Source organism: Stigmatopora nigra, chromosome 13 (genome assembly GCF_051989575.1).
Source record: "Stigmatopora nigra isolate UIUO_SnigA chromosome 13, RoL_Snig_1.1, whole genome shotgun sequence".
Classification (NCBI taxonomy): Eukaryota; Metazoa; Chordata; class Actinopteri; order Syngnathiformes; family Syngnathidae; genus Stigmatopora; species Stigmatopora nigra.
This window is the reverse complement of record NC_135520.1, coordinates 10,719,740-10,747,414: the sequence shown is the minus strand read 5'-3', so window position 1 is coordinate 10,747,414 and position 27,675 is coordinate 10,719,740. Positions and strand designations below refer to the sequence as shown.

Sequence of the window (27,675 nt, the reverse complement as noted above, 5' to 3'; positions counted from 1 at the left end):
GCTGAGTGAGTTGATGTTAACAACTTGTGACATGTTACACTCAAACTACTTTAACAATCAATATTCAGTTCACAGCCCAAACACACACACACACGCACACACACACAAGTGTGTGTTTGGGTTGTAGACCGAAAATTGCCCATGAGCTTGTGTGGTCATGTGTGTATTTTTGTGGTTTATATATATATGATCTAAATGTCAGTGTATGGTAAATTGTGTATTTTGTGTCAAATGTTTCTGTTTTTAGAATGTCAACTTTTATATAAATAATGTGTCAATCTAAAAACTATTTACATCATTATATTAAGGTTATCCGAGGTTGGGTCACGAGGGCAACAGCTTCAGCCCGGACTTCCCTCTACCCAGCCACTTCATCCTGCTCTTCTGGGAGTATCCCAAGGCGTTCCCAGGCCTGGACCCAGGGAGGCGTCCTGGAGGAATGCTAATCAGATTTACTAGCAAACTTATGTGGCTCCTCTCGAGGCAGAGGAGTAGCAGCTCTACTCTCAGCATCTCCTGGATGACCAAGCTTCTTACTCTATCTCTAAAGGAGATAAATAAGGGGGACCTTGTTATTTCAGTCACGACCCACAGCTAGTGACCATAGATGAGCATAGGAACGTAGATCGACCAGTAAATAGAGAGCTTAGCCTTTTGGCTTAGCTCTTTCTACACCACAACCGACCGATGTAGTGTCCGTATCACTGCAGACACTGCACCGATCCGTCCCGCGATCTTCCACTCCATTGTTCCCGTCACTGGTGTACAACAACCCAAGACACTTAAACTCCTCCACTTGGGGAAGAACCTCATCCCTGACCCGGAGAGGGCATGCCATTCTTTTACAGCTGAGGATCTGGTCTCAGATTTAGAGGTTCTGATTCTCATCCCGACCACTTCACACTCGGTTGTGAAATGTCACAATGAGTTTTAAGTCATGGTCGGATGAAGCCAAAAGAACGACATCAAGAGCACCATTGCAATATTGAGGCCACCAAACCGGACAGCGCCATCTAGCTCTTGTGTCCATAAAAGTTATGAACAGTGTCTCCATTGATTAAAGGAATTTCCAAAGCATGTCCTTGTCTAATTTATTTATACAATCATTATTATTATTTTTATGCTGTAGTTGTAGATGACATCATTAAGTCATACTACTTGTAAAAGTAGTACCGGCCTAAGTTTATGTAGCCCACAGAGCCCTGGCAACCAGGTGGTGGGTGCACAAAAGTAAAACGGATACATGCAAAGACAAACCCTGATTAGCACTTTCCTGAAACAGTTGGTTCCATTTTTACATTGACCAGAAGAACAGAAGCTGTTTAAACGAGCCAGTTGTAAATGTTGTAACAGCACAGACGGCACATTCTCAAAAAGTTCACAAAATCAATCACAGAATCACTGTTGGAACATTAGAAAACATTATTTCTGAGAAGAAAGAGCTACTTCTCGATAAATATTAAGAAGTAAAACCCAGCATTTGCCAAAAGAAAACATAAGTGCTGCTATAAACCGAGAGAGAACTCCTGGCATGCATATAATAATGGACCTATTTGATAAAGTGTATTCCGTAGGAACTGGTAAGGTCGAGGGAAGCAGACCCTGAAGAAGACAACTCAAACCAAGGAGGCATGTTAACCATATTTCTTCAACTCAAAAACACATTCACACACGAAAAGTACCATATTTTCTCACATATAAGCCGTATTTGTAACAAAAACACTATGACGACTGAATCAAAGGTACGACTTATATGCGTACAAGACTTACAGCATTGCTACAGTTTTTCACCAGTAGATTTCGTCGAATTAACATTTAGTATTTGTTAGTTATTTTCTGTTTTACAGTAGGAAAACAACCATTACTGGATGAATTACTAATGACCTTATTATATTGACCCTAATAGTTTGCTTTTGATTCATAAAGTATTTCAGAAATACCACGTGCAATGATTCTTAGTAAGATTTTCCCTTCAACACATTTGTATTCTATTAAAACCATGAATATGGAGGTGAACTTGTGATTCAGGGGGCGGCTTATACACCAGAAATTGTAAAATTCAACAAATTTAAGGGTGTGGCTTACAGGTAAAAAAAATCCTAACTAAAGCGACGGAAGGGTGCTGCAACAGAAGGGTACGAGTACAAAACGAAGCAAAACACTAAATATCTACAAAAGGTAGAGAATAAAAAGCAAGTAGCTAAGGGCACAAGATGTTAATTTGGCAATGGCAAGACTACACCTGGAGATCCTTCTCTTGGATTGCCTGTGTTTAAATACTCTGCTGACAAGAGGGAATACAGGTGTTATGCGGGGAACTGTCCACCTTCACACACCTGGGCTCTGTAATGAAATATACAACCAGGCTAGAAGCAAAATGTGACATGAATTGTCAGTGATATTTAATTGAGGTGGGGTTCATGACTCAGCTCAGTCACGCGTACCCTACTCATGTTTTTCAATTATTTCGTGCTTAATATCGATTGTCATCATATGCCTTTTCTTCCCACTACCCTTCATTGCACCGGCCTGCTTTGGATCCATTGTGGTTCCCTTAATTCTGCACTGACTAATGCAAAAAATTAAAAATTAAACGCACAAAAAATGCAACGCTCCGCCCAGTGTACGTAGTGATCTTTGCACGAGGGAGATCCGGCGAGAAAGATCATAAGCAGCCTCTCTCTCGTGCCCTGGCCACCTGGCTTTATCGAATGCTTGTATCTCAAAATTTGTCTCGTATCTCAAAGTAAATATTTGAATTGTACTCGTATCTCAAATTCCTCATATGTCGGGGCACTCGTATTTCAAGGTATTACTGTCTGCTATCCGAAGACAAATTTGACCTTATATATTTTTTTCCAGGTTCCTTGTTCTATGAAATTCTGATGTTGTTTATTTAAATTCTTTAAACTCCACCGGATGGTGTAGTGATTTATTACCCTGACGTCTGTGCGGACAGCATTGAATCGATTCCCACTCAGTGGCACTGTGATTGTTAGTGTGAATGGTAGTCTGTCTCTATATGTGACCTAGGACTGACGCCTGATGACCAGTCTAGGGTGTCGTCTGACTGTAGTCATCTGGCATAGGCTCCAACACCTCGCGACCCTAATGTGGACAAGCTATGTTAAAAATAAATGAATTAATTCTTTCAAGAACCATCTTTAATATGTTCATTCAGATTAAAAGATTAGTACAGTAATACCTTGACATACACCCCAACATACGAGTAATTTGAGATGCGAGTAAAATTCAGAGCAAATATTTGCCTTGAGATACGAGACAAATTTTAATATACAAGCATACGAGACAGCCAGGTGTATTTATTTTAATGGTGAATTACAACCAATAAAAATGTTTTCCATTGTTTTTTTTCAGGGGGTGAGAACAAATTAATTTGTATTCAGTTCATTTGTATGTGAAATGTTGATTGAGTTACGAGTAAATCGACATATGAGCCCGGTCCCGGAATGCATTGAGCTAGTATCTCAAGGTAGGACTGTATTGCTTTAATCAATTTAATTGAAACAAATAAACACATTTTTTTTCACAGAAAATGTATTATTCATTTTAAATAAATAATGTGTGAGACATCATGAATAAGTTTGTGTAAGCGTGTATGTAGGTTTGTGTGCATAGAGAGAACATAAGTTTGCCTGTGTGGGTGTGTGATTTTGGGATTAAACGTGGGTTTGTCTTGTGTGTGTTATTGTGTATGTAGAGAGAATATCAGTGTGTACTCGTGCTCATTCATGTGTGTGTGTGTGTGTGTGTGTATGTGTGAATTGGAGCGGAGGCAGCAGTGTTTGCTTGCAAGGTCTCGACAGCTATGAAAACACTGAGAGAACGTCACGCAAAGTACCAGAGGGGGAAAAAAAAGAAAAGAAAAAAACGGAAAGAAAGACATCGGCATAAAGGAAGAGGTGTGGGGAGGGTCTAAAAAGGAGAATTAATTCATTTATTTTTACCATTTTATGTATTTGGAAATTTCTGTTTTTGAGATTTTGTGCTGCGTTTCTATCTTTAGTTTAATTACCATCAGCCATCTTTGAATACTAAATATACTAACACTTTCTTACATGATCAAGTGAAGTTGCATTTTTATTTTAACTGGAAGTGGCTGAGTGCAACAGAATACCAGTTTAAATGCATTTGAGATCTATGTAGCAGCCAATGGACTTAAATATGCTCTGGAAAAAAAAGAGCATTACTTTAATCCAAATTATAAAATATTCATGATAATATCATGAATAAATGAAATCAAAACAACAATGAATATTCAAGTGTCAATTCATTCAGTTTTAACTCTGTTTGGACATATGCTGCATGTATTTCATAATGCATGTGACCTATCACACACGTCAAGCACCATGATATTTTTTTGACATAACTTTTATTCTGCATTCCTGCAATGTGACAATTTTATTAAAGGTTTGCATTTTAGCATTTTGATGAGGATGAATAATACATTGTAGTAATACTTTATTTTGTTTATACAATATTGCTTTTTTATGACATCATTTAGTACAGTATGACAGGGCTTCATTTTATTAGAAAAAAAATATTACAATTTGACCATGAAAAAACATTTACATTATAATATAAATGTACATTGTTTTACCCAGATACCTTACTTCATGTTGCTGTTTTACTTGCAAAGTATAATATGCATCATTGAATAATGAAATTAAAGTAAATATATGCATATTCTTAAATTCCCAAATTTTACATCATTTACAATTATGTTTATTTCACGTTAAAACGGTAGCAATTTTAAATTATTTTATTGTGAAGCACTACTGCAATAATGAATATATTTTGTTATATTCATCCTCTAAACTGGGGGAGGATCTCGAGGGGCGCTGGAGTCTATCCCAGCTAACTATGAGCAGAAGGCAGGTTACACGCTGAATTAGTTGCTAGCCAATTGTAGATTAAAATCTATAAATAATAAATTTACATGATGTCATCAAACATGATTTTATTCTGAGCGTATTCCCAGTTTAAAAATATGAAAGTATATACTCTTTTACACTATAGCATCAGTTTTCTAGCATTTTTCATCCTATTAATAATGACATTGAGCAGTTGTTGACATGAAATTGCCAATTATTTTGCTTAAGAATTATATCGTTTGACATTATTGTATGGTGAACTTTGGATTATTATTATTTCACACAACAGCATGAACAACATATGGCTATAATTGCAATTGTTTTAACACATGATGTGAAAGCATTATTTCACAACTCATTGCTTATTATGACTTACATTATATTACGTTTTAAAAGACACTGACACGACTTTTCTGATAAAAACCTCCTTTTTGAATTCACTGCCATTTTACACATGCTATTATTTTTTACATTGTACTACTCTGATAGGATATAAGCGCGCGCACATGCAGGCCAGCACTTAGCATTAGAAGACAGCCGCCATTGAAATCTTGACATTGTGGCACCAAAAGAGACTCAATGTTTTTTCTGTCCTGCTGAGACATTATTACATTTATCCCCGTGTCACACACGCACACTTGCACACATGCCAGGTCGTTAATGACACAGAAGTCTGCTTTGAGAGCTGAAGAGTGACAGGCCGCTCGTTAACATGGTCATATTGCTCACATGCACTTGTACTCACACATACATACACTGCATCCCGCTGGCAAAAGCAATAACAGTGTGTTGTGTGTTGGATGTTTTGTGCTCTGTTGAGGCCGCGAGACACCAGGAAATAAGAATAATACAACTTATTCATATACTTATTATACTTAGTATTCACTACCACTGATGCCAATAGACATCCTACTCACTTAAATTGGAGAGCTTGCACTGATTATTTAAGCATAATTTGATCAAATATAGTTATTGAAAATGCATATGTGCATTTTTCTTTGTTAGAGATTTTGAAATAAAGTCATGATATTTTTATTTTTGTGGGCTTTTTTGATGTTCATTAATCATCAAAATGACACACACACATTCATTCTTATATGGATTAGTATTGTAATTATTTTTTTATTATTACTATTTTAAAATACAAATATGTTCATTTCATTTTTCATTTTATGTATATAAATATTTGATTATCCAAGACAGCGTCACAGGATAAATATAAAAATATATTATTCATATTAATTTCATTTAAATGTTTATTGTCGTCATTATTTAAAGGTTTAAAAGCAAGGTTTAAAAACAAGGTATAAAAAATCTGTTTTTTCTGTAGTGCAACCGAAACAAAAATACAGAAAAAATTGAAAAAATATTCCGTAATTCTCTAAAGAAAACACCCATTAAAAACTGTCAAATTATTACCACGGAATTATGATTTAATTTCAGATTATTTATTTATTTCACATACACGAAATCAAACAGCACCCCAAAAACATCCTAATTCTCATCCTCCTCATCAATGTCTTCATCAATTTTTAACAGCAGATGCAATTTAATCAGCTAAATAATTGACCGTTTTAAGTGTCTGAGTGTGTGAAAGACATAATCTAGCATATTATTATTATTCATTCCCTCTCTCTCTCTCTCAAACACACACATACACTCACAAACAGCCACATGGACTGGTGTACACTAACAAAGGAGCTCTCTAATTGGGCCGGGACATCAGGAGGTGTCAATCAAATGTCTATACAAAGCGCCAATCTCCTCCAAAAGCTATTATACAGCAGCACACACTGGGGAGCTGTTCACACGCGCACACAGTGTGCACTGGGAAGGCTCGTAATGAGATGTTGCTGGTTTGATCGAACACCTTCGGGCCAAAAGAAAATGTTCTCACAGCTTTCAACCTGTGGGTGTTTTCAGTTGGAGAAATACACACAACATAGGAAATGTTTTTTTACGCATCCCAATGACAGAAAGTGTAGACATGATGTTTTGTTTGGAGACACTGTTCCAAGTTGGAATACAAAATGTCCACATTTTATGTGTTGGCTCATTTATGAACGCATAATAGAAAATTGTGACATACACATTTCGGGGCCTAGTGGAACACACCCCACAGTTTTGAGATGAAGGGTCCAATCTTGGGCTCCGGCCTTCGGCGTGAGGGATTTCTCCAGAAACTTGGGTTTTCTTCCAAAGTAGGTAGGCTGATTGAACACTCTAAGTTGTCTGTGTGATTTTGAGTGTATATGGTTGTTTGTCTATACATATGTGCCTTGCAATTGTCTGACAACCAAACATCCATTTTCATCTCATAGTTCATTGGGATAGACTTCAGCAACCTTCGTAAAGATTTGCATTATGGGAGGTAAATGTTTTTCTCTTTCGCACTTTATATATATATATATATATATATATATATATATATATATATATATATATATATATATATATATATATATATATATATATATATATATATATATATATATATATATATATATATATATATATATATATATATATATATATATATATATATATATATATATATATATATATATATATATATATATATATATATATATATATATATATATATATATATATATATATATATATATATATATATATATATATATATATATATATATATATATATATATATATATATATATATATATATATATATATATGTATATATATATGTATATATATGTATATATATATATATATATGTATATATATATGTATATATATGTATATATATATATATATATATATATATATATATATATATATATATATATATATATATATATATATATATATATATATATATAATATTCTTAGTCATTATGTGGGATCTCAAGGTAATATGTTAATATGAAAAGATGAATTCATGAATGCGTGAGGGAAATTGTGTGTGTGGTGGCTGTTTGCCGTCTGTTTTCTGTCACATTATATTTGGTCGTAGCCAATGATGTGAGATGAGATCATGTTGGTGTTTTGGGCCCAAGCATTGTCATGTGACCCATCTGCAATGGTTGATGTTTATGATAAAGTCACACAGAAGTGATTGAGTGAGTTTGAAAAAAAAGTGTCTTTGCATGATTGAGTTTGAAAAAGAGTGTGTGTCTGTGTGTGTGCCTGTTGTAGTGTGAGCGTGTATGAGTGCGGCCACCTGCCGCGGATGTGTGTGTGCATTTAAAGCCCCCCCTAGCGTGTGAGCCTCCATGAAAATACCAATAAATCCTCAACAACAAGCAATTAAGTTAATTTCATGAGCACACAAATAAGCAACTTTGTGCAAATAATAAGCTGGAGATGACATCTTTCACATACAACCAATCACATGCACGCTAACATGCTCCGATGCTCAATGCGCGGACGCGTGTATTCCTCCAAAAGACGACATCTGCTTCCTTCTTTGTGCCACCTTCAGTCACAGCTGGACTTTTTGTCTTCTCTTTACGTCGCTCCGTTTCCTGTGTGTCACAAGTGTGAATCGGGCGCGCCGATTGGTCGCAGCATACGTACATGTGAAAAATAATAATAATGTAGTGTCTGTTGCAGGCATTGAGAAAATTCATGATTCACATAAAATGATGGCACGGGGTGCACGTGACACCTGTATCTGTGTTGACATCTACTGACAGCCAATCACTAACTCAATGGCAGCCATTGATGGTGACTTCTAGACCTTTGCAACTGCATTTCCAGATAAAATGGACTGAACACCTATCACCATCATTTAATCATTTTTCTACTGTGCCATTTACCCTCAGGAGGGTAATGGGGTGCTGGAGTCCCAGCGAACTATGGGAGGTTGGCAGGATACATCCTGAAGCTTTGGCAAACTCTGCCCCCAAAACGTCCATTGACTAATTATACGTCTTAGTAACCATTGTTTAAGGGCCACCTCTGTCAACATTGTCGATTCCCACACTGTCAAAATTAATTGTTTAACACTACTATATTAAAGGTTGTACATTATAGATGACTTTCAGTCCACCACCGAGACAACAGGGTCAGGGTTTCTTTTTTAATATGAAATGTCACTTTTTAATCTTTTTTTTTAATTACTTTTTATCATGAAAAAAAATAGTTAAGCATGCGATAGCATGGTGGACTCCATCGAGAAGACCCCCACATCCCAGCCCACCTGCACCTTCCAATTGTCAGTGGAACATAGAGTGAGGATATAACACACCTGAATAGATTCATTTCACTTCATGGCACATGTCCACGGCCCACTGACACCATCCGATAATAACCTCCACACTTCTCAACACGCGTATATATGTGTGTGTGTGTGTGCATGTGTGCGTGTGTGTGCAAGTGTGCTGACATGTAATGTGAGGTGGGATAAGATAATGAAAGTGCATGTCTCTCAGCGGGCCAACAGGTGGAGTCGTGCTACGAGCGGGGAAAACATGTTACATGTTCTTCATGTATGGACATGAAGTCAAGTATTCATCTGTACTTGGGCCACCTGACAGAAAAATGGGGAAAAGGTTGCGCTTGATTGCTATATTTGGTGGTGAGCAGTCAGAGGCCAGTCGTATTGTCACATTGCAATAAGACCAAATGTGAGACATTCCACTTTAACTTTACATTTGGGTAAAAGAATCATTTTAATCAGCTACAATAGCAATTACATTTACAAAATTGGAAATAATCTATTTTTTTTAAATCTGCATTTAAGAAAAAACATGAAAATGTTTCTTCCAGAATTTCCATGTTTCCAAGCAAGACTCTTTTGAGGAACACAAGTTCGTCAACAATCCCCGGTTGCAGCACAATGCTTTGTGCTTTTCTTTTGGCAGATTGCAGTAGAGGGCCAGGGACCTATTGTTTATTTCCAGCAAAATAAATGTGTTTTTCAAGCTCGGCACAAAAAAACAACACAATGAGAAACATCCCCACTTTTAATTGTTGAATAAAATAATAAACTAAAGACTATTTTTTTGGCGAAACGTCCGTTCGGCAAACTGTCCGTTTGGCGAAACGTACATTCGGCGAACTGTCCATCGGCAAAACGTCTGTCGGCGAATCGTCCGAGTACCCACAATGCCGCCTACCTGAATAGTAAAACTTTGGAGGTGGAAAAGCACAACATTGTCAGTATATAGTATGGAAATGTTCCTCGATCCTGCCCCGGCCCGTTTTGATCAGTACTTAGGTTTGGCTTAAAATACACATTTATAACAAAAATGTTTAGCTCAAAGTAAAAAAAAGTACTCAAAATTTTATTTTCAATTCAGCATAAAAATACTCACTAATTCCTTCTTTCCTTCATTCATTTACTATACAGTTTATCCTCACAGTTTATCCCTTGTGTGGGTGCTGGAGCCTATCCCAGGCAACTTTTGGCAGTAGGCAGGGGACATTCTGAATTGGTTGCCAGCAAATCGCAGGCGACAATGCGCCCAACAATCGTTCATGGACACACTTAAACCTGGGTCAACTTGAATTGTCTTTGTCACGTGGCATGTAACACCGTATTTTCTGGAATATAAGCCTCCACACATTAAAGTCGCCCCTTAAACTTGCCTTAAAATCGTTGCAATTTTTCACGTATTAGCTGCCCGTCGATTCACAGTATTTCTGAGATACTGTATGGTTCAAAAGAACATTATCATAAAGAAGTTAGTAATTCATCTAGTAATTGTTGATTTCGTACTGCAAAACGGAAAATAATTAATAAATAGTAAATATATCTACTGGTAAAAAAATAGTGTAGCAACACTAAGTCTTGTGTGGATATAAGCTGTACCCTTGATTCAGTCATCATTTTCATTGATTTACAAATACGGCTTATATGCGATAAAATACAGTAACTCAGTCTATGTGTGTTAGAAAACAGATTACACAATTACATCTCGCAATGATAGTTTGTTTTTCTTTGACTGTAGATTCAAACAAATCACAGAAATAGCAGCACAAAAGCACACACACCCCCATTGTCCCTGTTGTGTGTTTGTGTGTCTGAGTGTCACCCGGTGGGAGATGAAGGCAGGCAACTACCAGTACAGATGTGTGTGATTAGAATATTTTTACCTCCTCGGCGAGCCACCTGGTCTAATTAGCACCACACCTGCATCTAATAGGCTCAATAAGATCACACGGCATAAAAGTGGACGCATCGGCCTGTGTGGGGGTAGCTGATCTGCTTGTTTAAAATAACAATAGGACAATGGGAAAACATTCAAACCTGGTTTAAGAGCGTAATTAAAGGGATTTTTGTATATTATATTCAATATTTAAACTTTAGTTCATGTTTATATTTCTCCAACATGAATCAGCAGTTGTTTGGTTTCTAGGGCATCAACTTTTGGCGACGTAAAGTCTTTGTGAGAGATTTATTTTTTGAATGAATTTAGGAGATTTAAAGTGATATTTTGTGAAAAGTCCTAAAATTATGCAATTGAAAAACATTACATTACTTATTTTTGCCAGAAGTCGTTCAGGGTCTGCAGACATCAACTTTTGGTGACATTAGGTCACTGTGAAAAATTTGATTTTGGCAATTTATGTGATTCCTGCTGATAAAAATTTTATGAGAATCACTATTGTTAATATTGGGCACATTGTTTTAAATTAAATAATTTTCAGATGGTGGTTTCCCTTGAGATTTTTATCAATGCAAATATTGTGCTGCTGCTCAAAAAAGGTTGGGAAAATCTGTTGTATTCAACGTGCAACTTTTTCATGCCCTCTTTGACCTCTAGAAAAGATGGAGTTTCAAATCTTGGGTTTTTCTGCCCTCTACTGATCATTTGGATTAAATACAAGTCTAACTTAGTTTAATTAGTTGACGGTTTTCTAATTAATGTTATTCATTAATTTTGTCAAGCATTAAGCAAATTCTTACAATGGTCGCGCGGGTGCTGGAACCTATTCCAGGCAACTATGGGCACCACACGGGGGAACACCCAAGAAGGTGGGCAGCCAATCGCAGGGCACAAGAGATAGACAAGGATTCATGCTCCCACTCATACCGAGGGGTTATTCAGTTTTTTTTATAACCAGCCTACAATGCATGTGTTTGGTATGTGGGTGGAAACTGGAGTACCCGGAGAAAACCCACGCAACCCATTTAGAAATCAATTTAGACCGGAGTCACCAACTTTGGTTAAATTAGATTAGAGTTTATTCTATTAGATTAACCTTTATTCATCCCATATTCTGGAAAATCAGTTTGTTGCAAGCACAGACACAGGAAAGGATAATGTAGACTTAGATAAAGCACAAGATTAGGGCCTTCTTAAATAACAACATCTTACTTAATATAGTGTGTAAATTTCGTGCCAGGCCAATCCGTACGGGGAAAAAATATGTCAAGCCTACAAATACATCCGCCATGTCGTGGAACTTCACAAGTAGTGAATTTTGTGAGATTGATTAGTATGCTTGAAAATACCAAAGATGTCATGATGTAGTCAATCTTGTTTTAGCTGCAAACCCTGTAATTTAACCTTTAGAATTATATATATTTGACACGAGTACATTAAACCCATCTATTTTAAAATATATACTGTTTTAATCACATTTTACGTTTCTTCGTCGGAATGAAATGTAAATGGGCAGAAGTCAAAAGCTAGCTAAACTCACTTCAAAATGAACATGGTTTTATTTTTATATTGTTGTATCCAAATATTAACTAGAGTGAGAGTAAAGAAAATAATAATGTGTACATAAAATAAGAGGGCGGTTTTCTTGTTCCATTTAATTCAGCTATTAAATTTTACCGGTAGGTGGCAATAACGCCTTCTCCACCAAAAAACCCCAAAGAAGTCAAACTTGTGCAGAAGAAGAAACGGGGTAAAATTGGCTAACTTGTTAGCTCCAATGTACCGTTAAATTTCTTCGTTTCACGCTGAACAAGATGAATAAATGCAGCGAAGCCGACGCGTATGAAATTGAGGAGCCAAGTGACGAAGAAAGAGCGTCCAGCAGGTTATTCTTCAATTTATATTTAATTATTTTAATGTTGTTAGCTTGAGCAAATCATGACTAAACCGCACGCTAGCGCCGAATGCTGTTCACATGTAAACAATCTGATAAAGTCACGTTGTGTCGGCATTTGATTTGAGTTGTTTAATGTGAAAATTTGTGTAATGGTGAAAAAAATATCACTATTAAATTTTGTCGAATTTGCTCCATTGGGTTTTTGTTGTCTGTAACAAATTGGCTACCATTGACGATGGTGGACGTCCGTACAATTCTGACTTCGACATGCTGACAGTAATTGATTCCCGAGTTTTATTTATGTAATAAGGGACAGCAGATATGCATGAACATATTTATGTTAATGAGAATATACATGTAAATATGTAGCCAAGAGCTAATGTCTATCTTCCGTCCCTTGTGTAGATTGAAGATAAAAACGCCCATGTACAGGCATGCACACGCGCACGCAACACACACATGTAGCACAGTGTCCGCTAACCCTGTTTGGCAAAATTGACTGGACACCCATCCCTCTCAATGATAATGAAGGATGTAATAAATTTTGTTTTTGTAGTTCGGAAGATGAGCTTGATGTACTGCTGAGTGGTACTCCAGAGCAGAAAAAGAAGCTGATCCGAGAGTACTTAACTGGCGAAAGTGAGTCGTCCAGCGATGATGACTTTGAAAAGGAGATGGAGGCTGAGCTTAGTACCACCATCAGGACCATGGAAGACACTTGGGTGCCCACGCCCAGTCAGACAGGTATGCATAGATATATAGATTTAGGTCAAAATTTAGCAGAGAAAAATATTTTTATAAGCTATTTAGCTAAATGTAGAGTACTTATAGTGGAGCTTTATAGACACTTTTCTTTTAACTTTGCTCTAAGCACTTTACATGATTTCACATTCATTCACACACCAAACTTGCCATCGACAATGAGCTGTCGTTGCCGTTGACCGTTTGGTGCCAGGACAATTTTAAGCCTTAACTATGCAACGGCTGACCAATCTAACATATCTTTTTGTTAAATCGCACAGCTGATGGCTCGACATGCGCTAACACCACGATACCTCAAATGTACGACAAGATCTACTTTGACTCGGACTCTGACGAAGAAGACAAGCCCAGTAAGTTTTGAAATGATGTCACTCATCACCTCATGTATAAATCACATTTTATTTACTGTTGTTATATGCTCTGTGTACTGTTATACAGTTTTTCCTCGATTATCACGAATTCACTTATCAAGAATTCACTTCCTCATTCATTGTTATTACTTTTTTAAGTTCATAAAAATGTTAAAATCCATGCTAAAACTCTCAAGCGGAAGCCATTCTCATCTTCCGCTTGCTACAAGAACTCAGCACTGAAGAAACTGTTTCAGTAGGGAGGAAAGCCTTCAGTGCTGAGTACTAGCAGCAAGAGTTTCAGTGTGGATTTTCAGATTTTAATGAACTTAAAAAAAAAAACTCAAATAATAATGAATAGTGGAACCGCAAAGTAGTGAATTCACAATAAGGGAAGACTTGATAATTGAAGGATTACTGTACCACTGTATATTTTTTTTCTCACTAGTGTATCTCACTTTGTAGTTTGTGTTTCATGTTATACTTGACCTCAAATGGAGTTAACAAACATCTGGAAAACCATCAACCATGCACTTTTTTAAAAAGTCAATGCTTGAAAATAATACTGCGCCGTGGGAAATCTTGCCATAGCTTCAAGTGATGTAATCTGGCCATTTAAATCCACAGGCTCTAATATAGGCTTTACGTTTTTTCGTCATAAAATATGTGATTTAGCAAGTAGTACCGCCGGGCGGCGTCGGGGTCAACGACGAATCCCGACTAATGACGAGCTGCTGTACGATCCTGACGAGGATGAGAGGGACCAGGCCTGGGTAGACGCCAAGCGTAGAATGTAAGTGTTTTTTGAATTTTGACGCCAAAATAGATTTTTTTTTGGCTGTCGTGAACTGTTCTCGCATTCATTCAGGTATCACAGGAAGCGCCCAGCGGTGTCTGTTCACACACAGCGTTCACAACCCAAAAGTCTTCCCAGGAGTGATGCTGTCCTCAACTGTCCTGCTTGCATGACCACGCTGTGTCTAGACTGTCAACGGTGAGGTGACTGTTTTTTTTTGTGTGCCCTGCTATTATTCACCACTGTATTCTGCACAGACACGAGAGGTACCGCACACAGTACCGCGCCATGTTCGTCATGAACTGCAGCGTGAACAAGGAGGAAGTTCTGCGCTACAAGAAGCAAGTGGAGAACGCGCCAAGGAACAGAAAGCGAAAAAAGGACGGGGTAGTGACGATGCCTGCTGGATTGGACGGAGATGAGGTTTACTATCCAGTGCACTGCTCCGAGTGTTCCACTGAGGTCGCGGTTATGGACAAAGATGATGTCTACCACTTCTTCAACATCTTGTCCAGTCACAGCTGAGCTTTCTTCTTCGGTTTTATAGTGTCTTGCGAGGAATGGAGCGTCTAGTATAATGTTTCATATTACAGAAGGATTTCAAACCACCACTCATTTTCTTTTGATCTCTTTTTTTTTCTTATAATTTTTAAATCACAGCACATATAATGCAGCTCAACTGATTATTGTGAATAGTTCTGAAATTGAATTTCTATAAAACTTTTTTTTACTGTAAATGGCTTAATGTTTTATGTCAACATATTTTGTGGGGTATTGTATTCAACACGTTACTGTGATAATGCATTGTAAAATAAGTAAACATAATCATCAGAATAAAAGTAACACTCGTTGGCCAATAGCTTCCGCCGATTAAGAGGTCGGATGAGAATGCCACATACAATATGGTGGACCTCAATCGTGGACCCAGATCTAAACCCAGATTATCCAAGCACCCAGGAAGTACCGCCTTAGCCAAAGAAAACTCAGCGAAGTAGACGTCGGATTGGTTAACATGTTTTACGTGTCGACGTCACTGCAACCCGGAAATCCTACCTCGGGCAAGTGCAAAATAAACACGCTCGCTAGTTAGTCATTAGCACAAGTTTGTAACATGGCTCTTGGCGACTGCTGGAAGAATTTGTCGTGGTTCTACCGCCAATATCTTCTAGTGACTGCTCTATACATGCTAGAACCTTGGGAGAGAACCGTCTTCAGTATCCTTTTCCGTGTTTATCCGAGCTCCGTGTTATTTTTAGGGATCTGTATCCCTTCGCTATCTGTTAGCATCTCCTCTTCCGTGTTGAATTCATAAAGATGTGTTTTTCAACAGTTATCTTAAGTACGTCAACTTGCGGCATTTTCAGGTCAGAATCGGCTCACGTGGGTTAATTTCAAATTTTAACCTTTTGAATGTTGTTTGCAAAAGTTAATGAGTTATAAATGTTTGATTAGTTTGTCAAGAGGCGTTGCCCAGCTCGTGTTCACACAGGTGAGCTACAACAATTGTATGCGGGTAGTTTTTTGTTGTTGTTGTTATTAATGACAGCCAAGGGATTAAAATGACATTTGTCACGTGTTACAATTGCGATTTAGTCTTTCAGGCACCCGTTTGTATTTTAATTTCCAAGGGAATTTGCGTCGGACCGAAGACTGCTTATGCCGAATGGCGTGCACGTTGATTGGCGTCATGACGGTGACTTTTAAGAGTCATAGAATTGCACCTGACGAGATCTGGAGCCTACCCCAGATGACTCCAGGCCAGAGGCGGGGACACCCTTAGTCACAGGGCACAAGGAGACGGACAACCATGCACACTGGCACCCATAGCTAGGGGCAATTTAGATTGTCCAATCAACCTACCATGCATGTTTTTGGAATGTGGGACTAAACCGGAATACCCGGAAGAAACCCACACAAGCCTAGGGAGAACATGAAAACTCCACACTGGTGGACCACCCTGTAATTTGAAGCCAGGACCCCAGAGCTGTGAGGCCAACGTGCTAACCATTCGTTCCACCGGGCGGCCCTATCTAGTGGTTATGATCTGCAATAAAATGTGCCATTATTATATACAGTACTGTATGAAGTTCTTACCTCTGAGACAGATGGTAGCGGCTAACGGCAGAGGAACACGTCCGGTTTGCTACACGTTTGTGATACGACGTAACTAAACTAACTTTAAATTTATCTTAAATTAACTTAGATTACTATACGCACTCACTTAAAAATAACTTTTAATCTTACGTTGAAGAGCCAGCTCTGTCACCTGTACACTATCATGTTTTTCTATTATTCATGCTTAATATCGATTGTCAACTTTTTCTTCTCGCTACCCTTCATTGCACCAGCTTGTTTTGGACTCATTTTCTGAGCTCATGTTCCTCTATGTTATTGTCGTTAACCACTGGCATCACAGACTCGCTACTGGTCAGTGTGGCAGGCATGGCTGTGTACACTGGCTACGTGTTCATGCCCCAGCACATCATGGCCATCCTACGCTACTTCCAGATGGTCCAGTGACGACGGCATTGGATTCTTTGGTTCCAGCTGCCTTATTGTGCAAGTTCTTATTGAACGACATGGACGCTTTCTACGTCCTTTTAATGGACCACTCAATCATACCTTGAAAAGGAACTTTTTTTTTTCTCCATAAAATGACAACACTATTTGTGTTGTTACATTCACTTTGTATGTATGTAAAGTACAAATGAGTTCTTTGTGTGTGTTTTGTGGACGGGGGAATATTATAAAGTTAAAATGTTTTAAGCCAGCGAGTTCATTGCCTCTCTCTTAGTCCCTAAAGACTTTCCTGCTAAAACTTTTAAAAAAAGTACAGAGATATATTTCAGCTAAGGACTTCAATAGCAGCATAGATACAGATACATGTAGAAACAAAATATTATAAGTATCTAGCCTGTTTACTTCAGTTGGAGCAATACTTCTCCAGAGAGGTAAGATCGGGCCAAAAAAATCCGGCCAGGCCTGTCGGTATTAATTTTCGGTCCGGCCCAACCCGAGCCATTAACATGATTTGCAGCCCCAAGCCTGAACTAAACCCGAAATTCCATATTTCATTTGTGAGAACTCGGAACTTGCGAACAGAGTCGGGAGGAAAAGGGGTGATTTATGATGACAGATTAAAGCTTGAGTGGCCCGGTGGTGCGAGTAATTAGCGCACCGGCCTCACACCTCTGGGTTCAAATCCAGGTCATGTCCACCTTTATAGGGTTTAAATGTTATCTCGGGCCTGTTTGGGTTTTATTTGGGTACTCAAGTTTCCTCCCCCAATCCAAAAACATGCATGTAGGGTGCTTGTACAATCTAAATTGCCCATCTGTCGTCTGTCTCCTTGTGCCCTACGATTGGCTGGCCACCGATTAGGCTGGGATAGGCTCCAGCACCGCTCCACAACCCTAATGAAAATAAAGCTGTTCAGAAAATGAGAGCTGAGATGTAACAAAATAAGTTAAACAAGACGATATGAAGATTTTCAAATTTTATATGACAATGTAGATATTTTACGATTACAACTGTTGAATTAAATGCCTGTTCTTTGTCGAGGTGGCAGTCTTTTTTGCTCTTGTACAAGAGCAGAGCACCACAATGACTACATTCAGCAAAGCCAATGCAAGTTTCTCTAGCATATTCAATCAGGCGAAAGGATACGTCATCGCTTTCACAAACTATGATTGGCTAGGAATAGAGTGCATTAGCCACAGCTACTACACTGCCTTTGTAGTGAGCTGCACAAGCAAATAGTACATTGTTCTGTTGATTTATTAACGGGTTTGTAAACCCACAATGGCCAAAAGAGGAGAAGTGGAAATGGTTGCAGATTTACTGTCAAAGCCATCTTCATGATGGACTTTTCAAGAAAAGATGGACATAATTAAGGGTTGGGGTTAGGGTTAGGACAACTCCGAAGCAAGCTGGCCTGTCACAACCGGAAAGACATTTTCAGCTCTAAATAAAATTAAAAACATACTATGCCACAAATGCGACAAGACAGGCTCAACTTCTAGCATGAGATTCGATGGCGATAGAAAAGAAGGAGGATTTTTGGTGAGTAAAATGTGGCTATATTCCTGAGTAATATTGTATGAGGTTATTATTAATGTTTTGTATAGTATAGGTTATATACCCATAAAATAGTTGTTGCGGGTTGTATTGCCGTGTATTAGATTAATACACATCATTATGAAAACTTTTTTTGTGTGTGTGACCAAGGTCAGAGTGAAAAAATGGCTGTCGCCCACCTTCAAAATGGTGGATAAGCCAGCAGTTAGTACGGCACTGGTCTCCAGAGCAGCTCAGAAGTGAAGAATTACCGAAGTAAGACCTAATAAAGTTCTTTTTTTTTTTTTAAAGTTCAATGCGGCTCATTCGGTACGTTTTCATTTGGGGATTTCAAAGCCCCAGTTCTCTTTTTAAGAGTGCTTTTTGACAGGAGCATACTCTGTTATGTAATGTTGCACCACGTGGATGGAGACATCAAAATGTTTACATGTTACCACTACTTCTGTATGTATTTACGTGATAGGCAAAGTTGTACTTCTAGGCCATCTCGAAGGCTGTGCAGTCATGCCCTCTACTGGCTAACATGTAAACTGCCAGTATGTATATGTCAACAATTTATCAGCCCTGTTACAAAAAATAAATTCAGAGGTAAAAATGAGCCTTAAATGATCAGTAGATACTGGCCTCTGTTACATTGCTACTAGGTTTTAAGATGATCATTACACAGATGACTCATACTTACTGGAGCAACTTTAATATTAAAAAAACAATCAGACCCTGTACTTAAGTAAAGTATGTTGTACCCGTGATTTTCCACGGGGTAGCGGTATTTCGCCTTTAAAAGACGGGTGAAATAATCAGACAGGTCCTTTGTTGTATTTCAAACCAACTTAGAGAAATGTCTGAATAGCCCGTTATTATACTATACCAAGGTCTATGACCATTGGTTAATCATTACGTCATCGCCCCGTGTTTAACGCATGCTAGCGGCATGAGTCCCTTTTTAACTTAACACCTGCACTCATGTATAACATCAACTACTTCACCCTGTCACAAGTACATATACGTTTATGAAGAAAACGTTTCTAAGAGTGCTCTATGTTCTTTACTAAAAGTACTCGCAAAAAGAAAAGCATCAGTAAAGCAGTTTATGTCAGAAATTATTGCAGATTTCAGAAACACTCTAACTTTGTAGTTTCGTACAAGTACAAATGTTTGGAAATAAAAATGAAACAAAGTCAAACACTATAACGAAAACGCAATTTCTGAAGAATGGCATGGGAATGATTTGCTCTGTAATGGGTCACTTGCTATAGATTTCCCATTACTACTTTTGACTCAGACCACCTGGTGATAAGGAGTGGGACGTTTGGCGCTGTCTGTGGTCCTGAAAGATGAGTATTCACTGCCAATCCTCACAGTTTAAATTAATTGGATGTGTGCCGTGCCTCCTCAAAATAATTTTAGATTACATACAGGTCACTTCCTGCACATTTTGGGGCATTTGTGGTTAACTACCAATACATTTTAAAAAATTTTTGTTGATTTTTAGCGAATTTCTAGGTAATTTCCTTGATATTTTGTGGATTTCATGTCACTTTTTTTCTATTATTTTTTAAAAAGAATGGGGCCTAAATGAATAAGGATTTTGGTGGTCAGATATTGGAGAGAACCGTATATTTTTTTTGCAAAAACTCTACAGTACTTTTTCTTCGCTGCTTGCAATATGGGTTCACAAATCAGAATATTTATATGTGGAGCAACAAAGATATCAAAAAATGATTTTTTTGCCTCTAGTTATCATTTTGTGGACTTCCAGTCTTTTTTAAAAGGGGTTTAAAACTATACTTAAATCAAGTAAAGTAATCTACTAAAGCACAGGTGTCAAACTGGCATCATTTTGTGCGGCCTGGGAAAGTAAGTCACGAGTGTCGACCTTCTGTTATAGGATTAAATTCAAATGAAGATTATAGATGTACATTATAATTCCTCTTTTCCCCTTTTTAAATCAATCACTTCATTTTTAGTCCATTTTTTCTTTGATTATTAGTTCAAAAAGCATTTTAGAAAATCAAAAAATAAATATATACAAATGTACTATTTTTTTCCACCTTGAAAATGAACATAATTATTATTTCTTTCCTTTTGAAATGAAAAACATGATTGAAAGAAGTTTTTCCATACTAAAAAAAAACTTAAATCAAAATTGTTTTAGATCTATAAAAAAATGAGTATTTAGCGCTTTTGATCCAGTCCTTTTAATGCGAAAAAAAAAAAATCTAAATATTAGATCTAAAATGATCTGGCCTACGTAAAATGAAGTTGATGTTAATGTGGCCTGTGAACCAACCCAAGTTTGACACCCTTGAAGTAAAGTATGCATGAAGTTTTTCCGACTGGCGCACCTTCGTTCTCACCACGTTGCACGATGGGAATATTGAGCATCTTTCATCACGCGAGGCCCGTAGGCCGAGGTGAAACTGAGGTTGCAGTTCGGCTCGTATCCATCATTCATGGCTGCTCATTTTGCTCAGGCTAAAATATTTAAAACGCTCACAGACGCCGCTGACCTCTCCCCTATCTCAGAGCATTATTATTATTATCACCGCTGAAACTGATATTACTGCATGACCAACGGAGGGAGAAAAAGATGAGCAAGATAATAAAAGCAAAAGAAAAACAGCTGCAGGCTAAAGAAGACAGTTTTCATCCCACTCATGACTGTAGTTTTTCCACAACTCACTTGGTGGTGAGGAAGTGTTGCCATCAAAATGGTCTCAGGAAAGTGAAGAGAAAGGTTTTTATTTTGAAAATGTCTCCTGCTAGATGTCGTAGTGACGCCGTGCGACAACTTAGTAAACGTAGAAAAGAAGAACCGTTATAAAAATGAGGTTTGCAGCATTTTTTTGATGATCGAACGACAAACTCAACAAGAAGAGAAAAACAAGGCAGGCACTCAAAGTTAGCATCCGTTAGCATCGGCTTCATGTTCCTCCGCTTCTGCGAGGGAAAAATAGAAATGTACCATAGTTTATTTACTCTTTTCATCATGTTTTTTTGTCTTTTTGTTTTACTCTTGAGTAACACAGTTAACACTGATAGTAAGAGAAGAGCATTGTTGTCGTCTCTTAGAAAACAATAAGTAGAAGAACAAGTTCCAAAACACAGACACAGGTTTTGTTCACAGTTAAATGATGGCAACAGCGGCCCCGACCGCTGTTTTCAAGTCTTCACAGACAAACACGGAAACCAAGAAGAACGTCAAAAGAAGGCGTAGCTTTTTCGTGCGTGCACGTATTGCGTGTATTAACAACAAAAGGAGAAGGCAAATTGTGTCCCCCCCCCCAAGTGATTAGTCACTACAGATTTAAAGAGACTAGCTTCAAAGTGCTAGAAAAATAGAATGTTATTGTTGTTTTTTAATTTTTTTTGTAGTTTTCATTTACTTACAAAGACTCAATACATCAAATGATCAGCCTTTGCTCCTTATGTTTGGCTGGAAAGTGCTAAAATACACTCAAAACGTGCATCCAAACGCAAAGCACTCTGGGAAATGATGTAGTAATTGAAACGTGATGAAGATTTGAATACTTTCATGAATGCATGATTGCAAAAATTAGGCTATTGCATTTTAAAAGGGGCTTGTGGCTCATTTCATGTGTTTGTACAAAATCGGAGCCCCTTTAATGCATGCCAAAGTAGTATTGACACAGACGACATGTAATGGAGTGTGATTCGGAAGTAGGATGCCTTCGCGTGTATTGGTAACGCTACCAATCCGATGTCAGCTCATGATTGAGTGGGAATTAAGAGTGGGTGAATAGCATCCGTGCTAACAGATGAAAATCATGTTTGGGAAATTAACATCAAGGCTACTTTTGGAATCAGCAGGTATATAAGGCTAAACCATTAGCATCAATGTTATCAGATTAATTTTACATCACACTATTGGATGACTAGCATGCCTGCACATCATTAAAAATAAGTATAAATGATTTGCATCAATGGTAGTCAATATTATTGCTAAGATTTTTTTCATTAGGATCAAAGTTAAGTGATTGGCATCAAGACTCACTGATTATCAGTTTCTCCAACTGCAATTTTGGTTGCAAAAAGATTTATACCATTAGTGTCAAACATACGGCTCGCGGGCCGGATCCGGCCCGTCTGGTGGTTTGGTACGACCCGGGGAAGAAAGCTGCATTGTATAAAAAATATGAATTTTCTTTAAAATCTGTAGTTCTCGTATTATCCGCTAGGGGGCGCAGTGTTTTAGTACGTGCAGACAACATGAAATGACATTTATTTATATTCTTATGTTATTCTCTTGTTCATAATATATTGTTCATAATGTAAAAGGAACATTGTTTTAATAAACGTTTTGATAATTTACTCATTCTTTGCATTAATTATTAGTATTAGTGACTAATACAAAGGAAAAAAGTGGGCTTATTGTTAGTTTTATGTAATTTTGCAATGAGTTTACTGGTCCGGCCCTCTTGATCTCAAATTAAGCTGTATTCGGCCCGCAGACCAAAGGGAGTTTGACACCCCTGATTTATACTATCATATTCATATGTCTGACTCAGTTGAGATAGATTCATGTTGTATGTGGCATCTCAGATTTTCTAAATTGTTTAGTGGAATCTGGGGCGATTCTCGTGTAGTTTTTCCAATGTATCAGATTTCATGGCTGAGAACCTTGTGTATTGTAAGGATGGCCTTAGAAGCTGCAAACAAAAGAAAAAAAGGACATATTATGTTCTGGTATTGAAAGGAGCCGAGTTTCTGCAACCATGATGAGCACGCATCATCTGTGTTGTTAATCAGATAATCCAAGCTAGTCAATTCACCTCAAAGCATATATACGACCCACATTCACATCGATTGTAAGTGATTGGCGTCATTGCTAATCATTAAACAGAATAGAAAAGAATTCACATCAATGCTGGCTGGCTTGCATGGAATTTAAATGATTAACATCAATCGATTCTAGCCTCCCAGATGAAATTGACTTGCCTTTCATTGTCATCAATGGGCAAGCAATATTATTAATAAGCAGTGGTGGACTGTCAGGGCCTGCAAGGCCTTCACTGCTGGTGTAAAAAATAGATGAATCACAGACTGATGTTAATTATATTTTGTCCATGAATACTTATTAAATAATTCAAAATTGTCTGTCAGCTTCCTTTCATTGCTTTCATATTTAAGCATTTAACCAATCAAATTTCAGCCTTTATTTGTTGCCAGGGTCAGAAATCTACCAGGAGACCTTTACAATCAGTTCTGCATATTTCAAATTTATGAGGTTATTATTAATGCTTTTTGTGTGTCGCAGCTGTAGCTGCAGTAAATGATTTGTAGCCATAAAATAGTTATTGAGGGTGGGATTGATTGGGATGTAGCACTACTGAAGGCCTAGGTGTGAAATGCATGGCTCGCCACTGTTAATTATAAAATAACTCAGTGAAAGTGGATGTTGAATCCCAGAATGCTTGACGCTGCTCGCACGAAGCGTCCAGGCAGTTTTTATAAAGACGACGGCACGAAAGCAAAGCAGAGAACACAGAAAGAAAATAAGAAAAAAAAACAACTAAGAAAACAACAGAGAAGATAGTAAAAATGTTTCCGATTGTTTTTTTTCCTTGTTTTTGTTTCCTGCAGCACACAAACCTCCAAAACCTCCCTGGGTTCCTTTTGGGGTTCACAATAGAGCACAGAGAAGACACAACGACAGCGCGACAACAGCGGCGGCGACAGCGCACACACGGCACAGAGCAATACGCACAGGAACAGGAAGTGGCCGTGAGCAACACGAAAAACACGGCAGAGGAAGAAAACGAAAACAACATTTTTACGCGCTGAGCACATTTTCGTGGGATTTTTTTTTCGTCTTAGCAAAAATTACAAATGACGTTGATTCACAGTGCACGTTTGTTAGTTAATTTTTCCTCTTTTTTCCCCTTTTTTTGTCAACGAGGCGTCTGGTGGATGTGTGGTTGGGTTTCCAGAGTTTGATGATGAGACGGAAGTGAGTGGATTGCCTTCCCCAAAGTTGGTGGAAGAAGTAATGAAACAGCGACTGGTCCAAGACATTCATTTTTTCAATTTAACTATGCTAGCTGATTGATATCAATGCTAGTGGGTGAATAGCATCAATGCCAAATGATAGGCATCAATGATGGCAGATTAATATAGAAAATAAATTACCATCCATGTTAGTGGGAGACTATCAAGAGTTCGAACCAATTACCACCAAGGCTAAGTGATTGGTATAAATATTAGTAGGTGACTAGCATCTGTGCTAACTTTTAGCAACAATGCTAGCTGCTTACCATGGTAGAGATTCACATTAATGCTGTCTTATTAGCATTGAAATTATTAACAACATTTTACTAAATAGCATCAATTATCGTAACTGGTCAGCATTTAAGCACATCAATGATCCACCAAGGAAATTGATTACCATCTTTACCACTAAATTAAGATTAAGGCTAGCTTGTTAGCCTTGATCTTATCTGGAATGCTATACCATTAGGATCAATTTGAAAAAAATGCCAATTAGGTTCAACATCATTTGAGTATTAAGAGCATGAGTCTGACTGAGATAATTTGTGGCCATCTTGTCGTAGCACCACAAGTGTGTTGTCACGGAAACGGATGATGCAACATGAAGTAGTTCCACATTCACACGTCGCTTGGTTCATTTGTTTTCTTATGTCAGTTTTATGTTGTAATGTTTTTTTTATCCTCGCCGGCGACAATAGGAAATGATGACAAATAGGACTGATGATGTCATCGACCGTCAGATAGATTAGCGGGGGAGCAAAATGGCGGCAGAAACAAGCGAGGAGTTTAAAAAGTGCTACACAAAGTCTGGCGGTTCCCCCTTAAATCCTTCAAGGCATTATTCTTTCCTTTCATCCCTCCTTCCTTTTTTATTACAGATTTTAGCCTTCCCATTCTTCTTTCTATGCTTTGTAATTCCTTGCTTTCTATTCGTTCGTCGATTCTTTATCTTCCTTTCTTTTCTTAATTCTTCCTTCCATCCACATTTTTGTAGTTGTGATTTTTTCTTTCTTCCCCCTCAATCTTAATTTTATTAAGCATGCCTACTTTTGTCAAATTTATCCTTTTCCTTGATCACCTTGATTTAATCCATCATTTCATCTCTATTTGTCCCATCTGAATTCTACCATTCTTCTTTCTTTGTTACTTCATTGCCCCCTTTCTTCAATCTTCCCCCCAATGCACTCTTTTCCTGTCCTTATTTCTCTCATTCATCGTCCCTGGTGACACAGTAAAGTCGGAAAACACAGTAGCGCGGTCTCCGGCGGGGGCCCCATTTGAGCTAGTCGTCCTTTCTGTCAGCCTGGATACCATTGGTGTACACTGGAAATGGCAGGGTAGAGAAAATCCCATCGGCCGTGGTAAATACATTAGCGGCGCTGGGGATCTGGGCTGCCAGAGTGCCGGTCCCTCCGGTGGCCCCCGGGGAGCCCGTGAAGGGACCCGCAGCAGCGGCAGCTGCCGACATGTTGAGACGATGTACGTGGTGATATAGCATCTCCATGGGCGTCTTGGGGTCAAGGCCAAAACCTGGTGCATCCACAAAGTTCACTGAGGCGTTGGGGAGCAAGCTCCCCGGTGCCACGGCTAGCGTGACGTCCGCAGGGGCATAGCGGATGGTCCCGGTGGTGTACACACGTGGCGGTGTACTCCCGGCAGGCGCAAGCGTGCCGGTGACGCGGTGAACAAGCGGGAGGACCACGTTACCCGACTGTAAACGCTGAAGCGCTTCCAGGTCGCCCGAGCAGAGCAATGAGGAGGAAGAGGTTGTGGGCGTACCCTGCTGCTTGTGCGGTGATGCCGATAGGGGCGGCGACAGGGGGTCCGCGGAGGAGCCGCCGGAGGGCGGTGCTAAACTAGATGGCGTCGAGCTTCCGTTGTATGGAAGCTTCCTGGCTCCGCTTTCGGTAGCGGGCGGCGTCAGAACGGCGTCGGGGATGGGAACCTGGAGGGAACCGCTCTGCTTGAGGGGGCTCGTGGTGGCTGGCTTGGCGGTCATGCTGTACGGGGACTCGTTGCGAGAAATCTCCCGGTTGGGCGGAAAGTTCCAGATGCTACTGTCGTTGTCGAAGTTGATGGGCTCTGACATTTCTGTCTTGATCTTCAGGACGGAAGATACATTGCCTCCTGGGGAGCCGCCAGCGTCGAGGATTTGCGAGGGGTTCTGAGCGCCCCCATCGAGCAGTGGGTTTCCGTCAGTGATCGGACTGGTCGAAGTGGAAGAAAGTCTCAACTTCCTACTTTGTGTCCTATCCCACTTCTGCACTTTCCGCCTTTTCCGCCGTTGAAGCCGCTCCACGCTGCCACCGACTGTGCGGGTGCCTGCTAGGATGCCGTCATCTTCGTCATCCTCCTCCTCTGATGAAGACGACTGTGAGGCATGGAGATGCTCTTCTGCCTCGCCGTAATGTTCCACTTTGATCTGAAGGCCACCCAAGACGGCGCCTGGGACGGCAGCTAGGACGCTTCCCATCCCGGCCACCCCTCCGGCCTCCTCGGGCTCGTCTGGCTCAGCTTCGGAAGCGTCCAGGCTGTCGTCGCTGTCTCGGCTTTCGGCATTACTGGAGGTATCGTGCTCCTCAAGCCGCTTAACGTCCTGTTCCGACGGGCATTGGGATTGGATGCAGTGCTGCTGTCGCAACCGTCGAGATTCTTCCTCCATGTCCTGGCCGACATCTGATTGGTTGAGCCTCCCTGCTGCTTTTTCATTGTCTAATGAAAACACAAATATAGAATTTACAACAAAAATTAAGTGACGTCCGTGCTGTTGAATGGATGCACAAATTGTGCTACTTATAATTACATAGAA

At 38.9% G+C, this 27,675-nt stretch overlaps 3 protein-coding genes across 5 annotated transcripts in view; 2 read left to right on the top strand and 1 right to left on the bottom strand.

The window, feature by feature from the left end:
- The first annotated feature begins 12,673 nt into the window (after positions 1-12,673).
- Positions 12,674-15,703, top strand: eapp (e2f-associated phosphoprotein). Of its 2 annotated transcripts, none has more exons than XM_077730938.1 (6): positions 12,674-12,860; positions 13,429-13,616; positions 13,895-13,984; positions 14,660-14,777; positions 14,853-14,978; positions 15,038-15,703. In XM_077730938.1, exons 1-6 carry the CDS (start codon positions 12,790-12,792, stop codon positions 15,303-15,305), a joined length of 861 nt encoding a protein of 286 aa, XP_077587064.1. In that variant the 5' UTR covers positions 12,674-12,789; the 3' UTR covers positions 15,306-15,703. The 2 variants fall into 2 exon arrangements, with proteins under 2 accessions (XP_077587064.1, XP_077587063.1); XM_077730937.1 differs by having other exon boundaries at positions 14,612-14,777.
- A 58-nt stretch (positions 15,704-15,761) lies between these two features.
- On the top strand, positions 15,762-17,546 carry sptssa (serine palmitoyltransferase, small subunit A). The gene is made up of 2 exons (XM_077730939.1): positions 15,762-15,994; positions 17,197-17,546. The coding sequence occupies exons 1-2, from the start codon at positions 15,892-15,894 to the stop codon at positions 17,298-17,300; spliced, it is 207 nt and encodes a 68-aa protein (XP_077587065.1). The 5' UTR covers positions 15,762-15,891; the 3' UTR covers positions 17,301-17,546.
- Positions 17,547-20,770: 3,224 nt separating this feature from the next.
- npas3 (neuronal PAS domain protein 3) overlaps positions 20,771-27,675 on the bottom strand; it is a 136,482-nt gene continuing 129,577 nt past the window's right edge. For both annotated transcript variants that reach the window (XM_077731608.1, XM_077731610.1), the window contains exon 12: positions 20,771-27,578. In XM_077731608.1, coding sequence (XP_077587734.1) covers positions 26,149-27,578 — 1,430 coding nt within the window. In that variant the 3' untranslated portion in view covers positions 20,771-26,148. The remainder of the gene's footprint in view (positions 27,579-27,675) is intronic.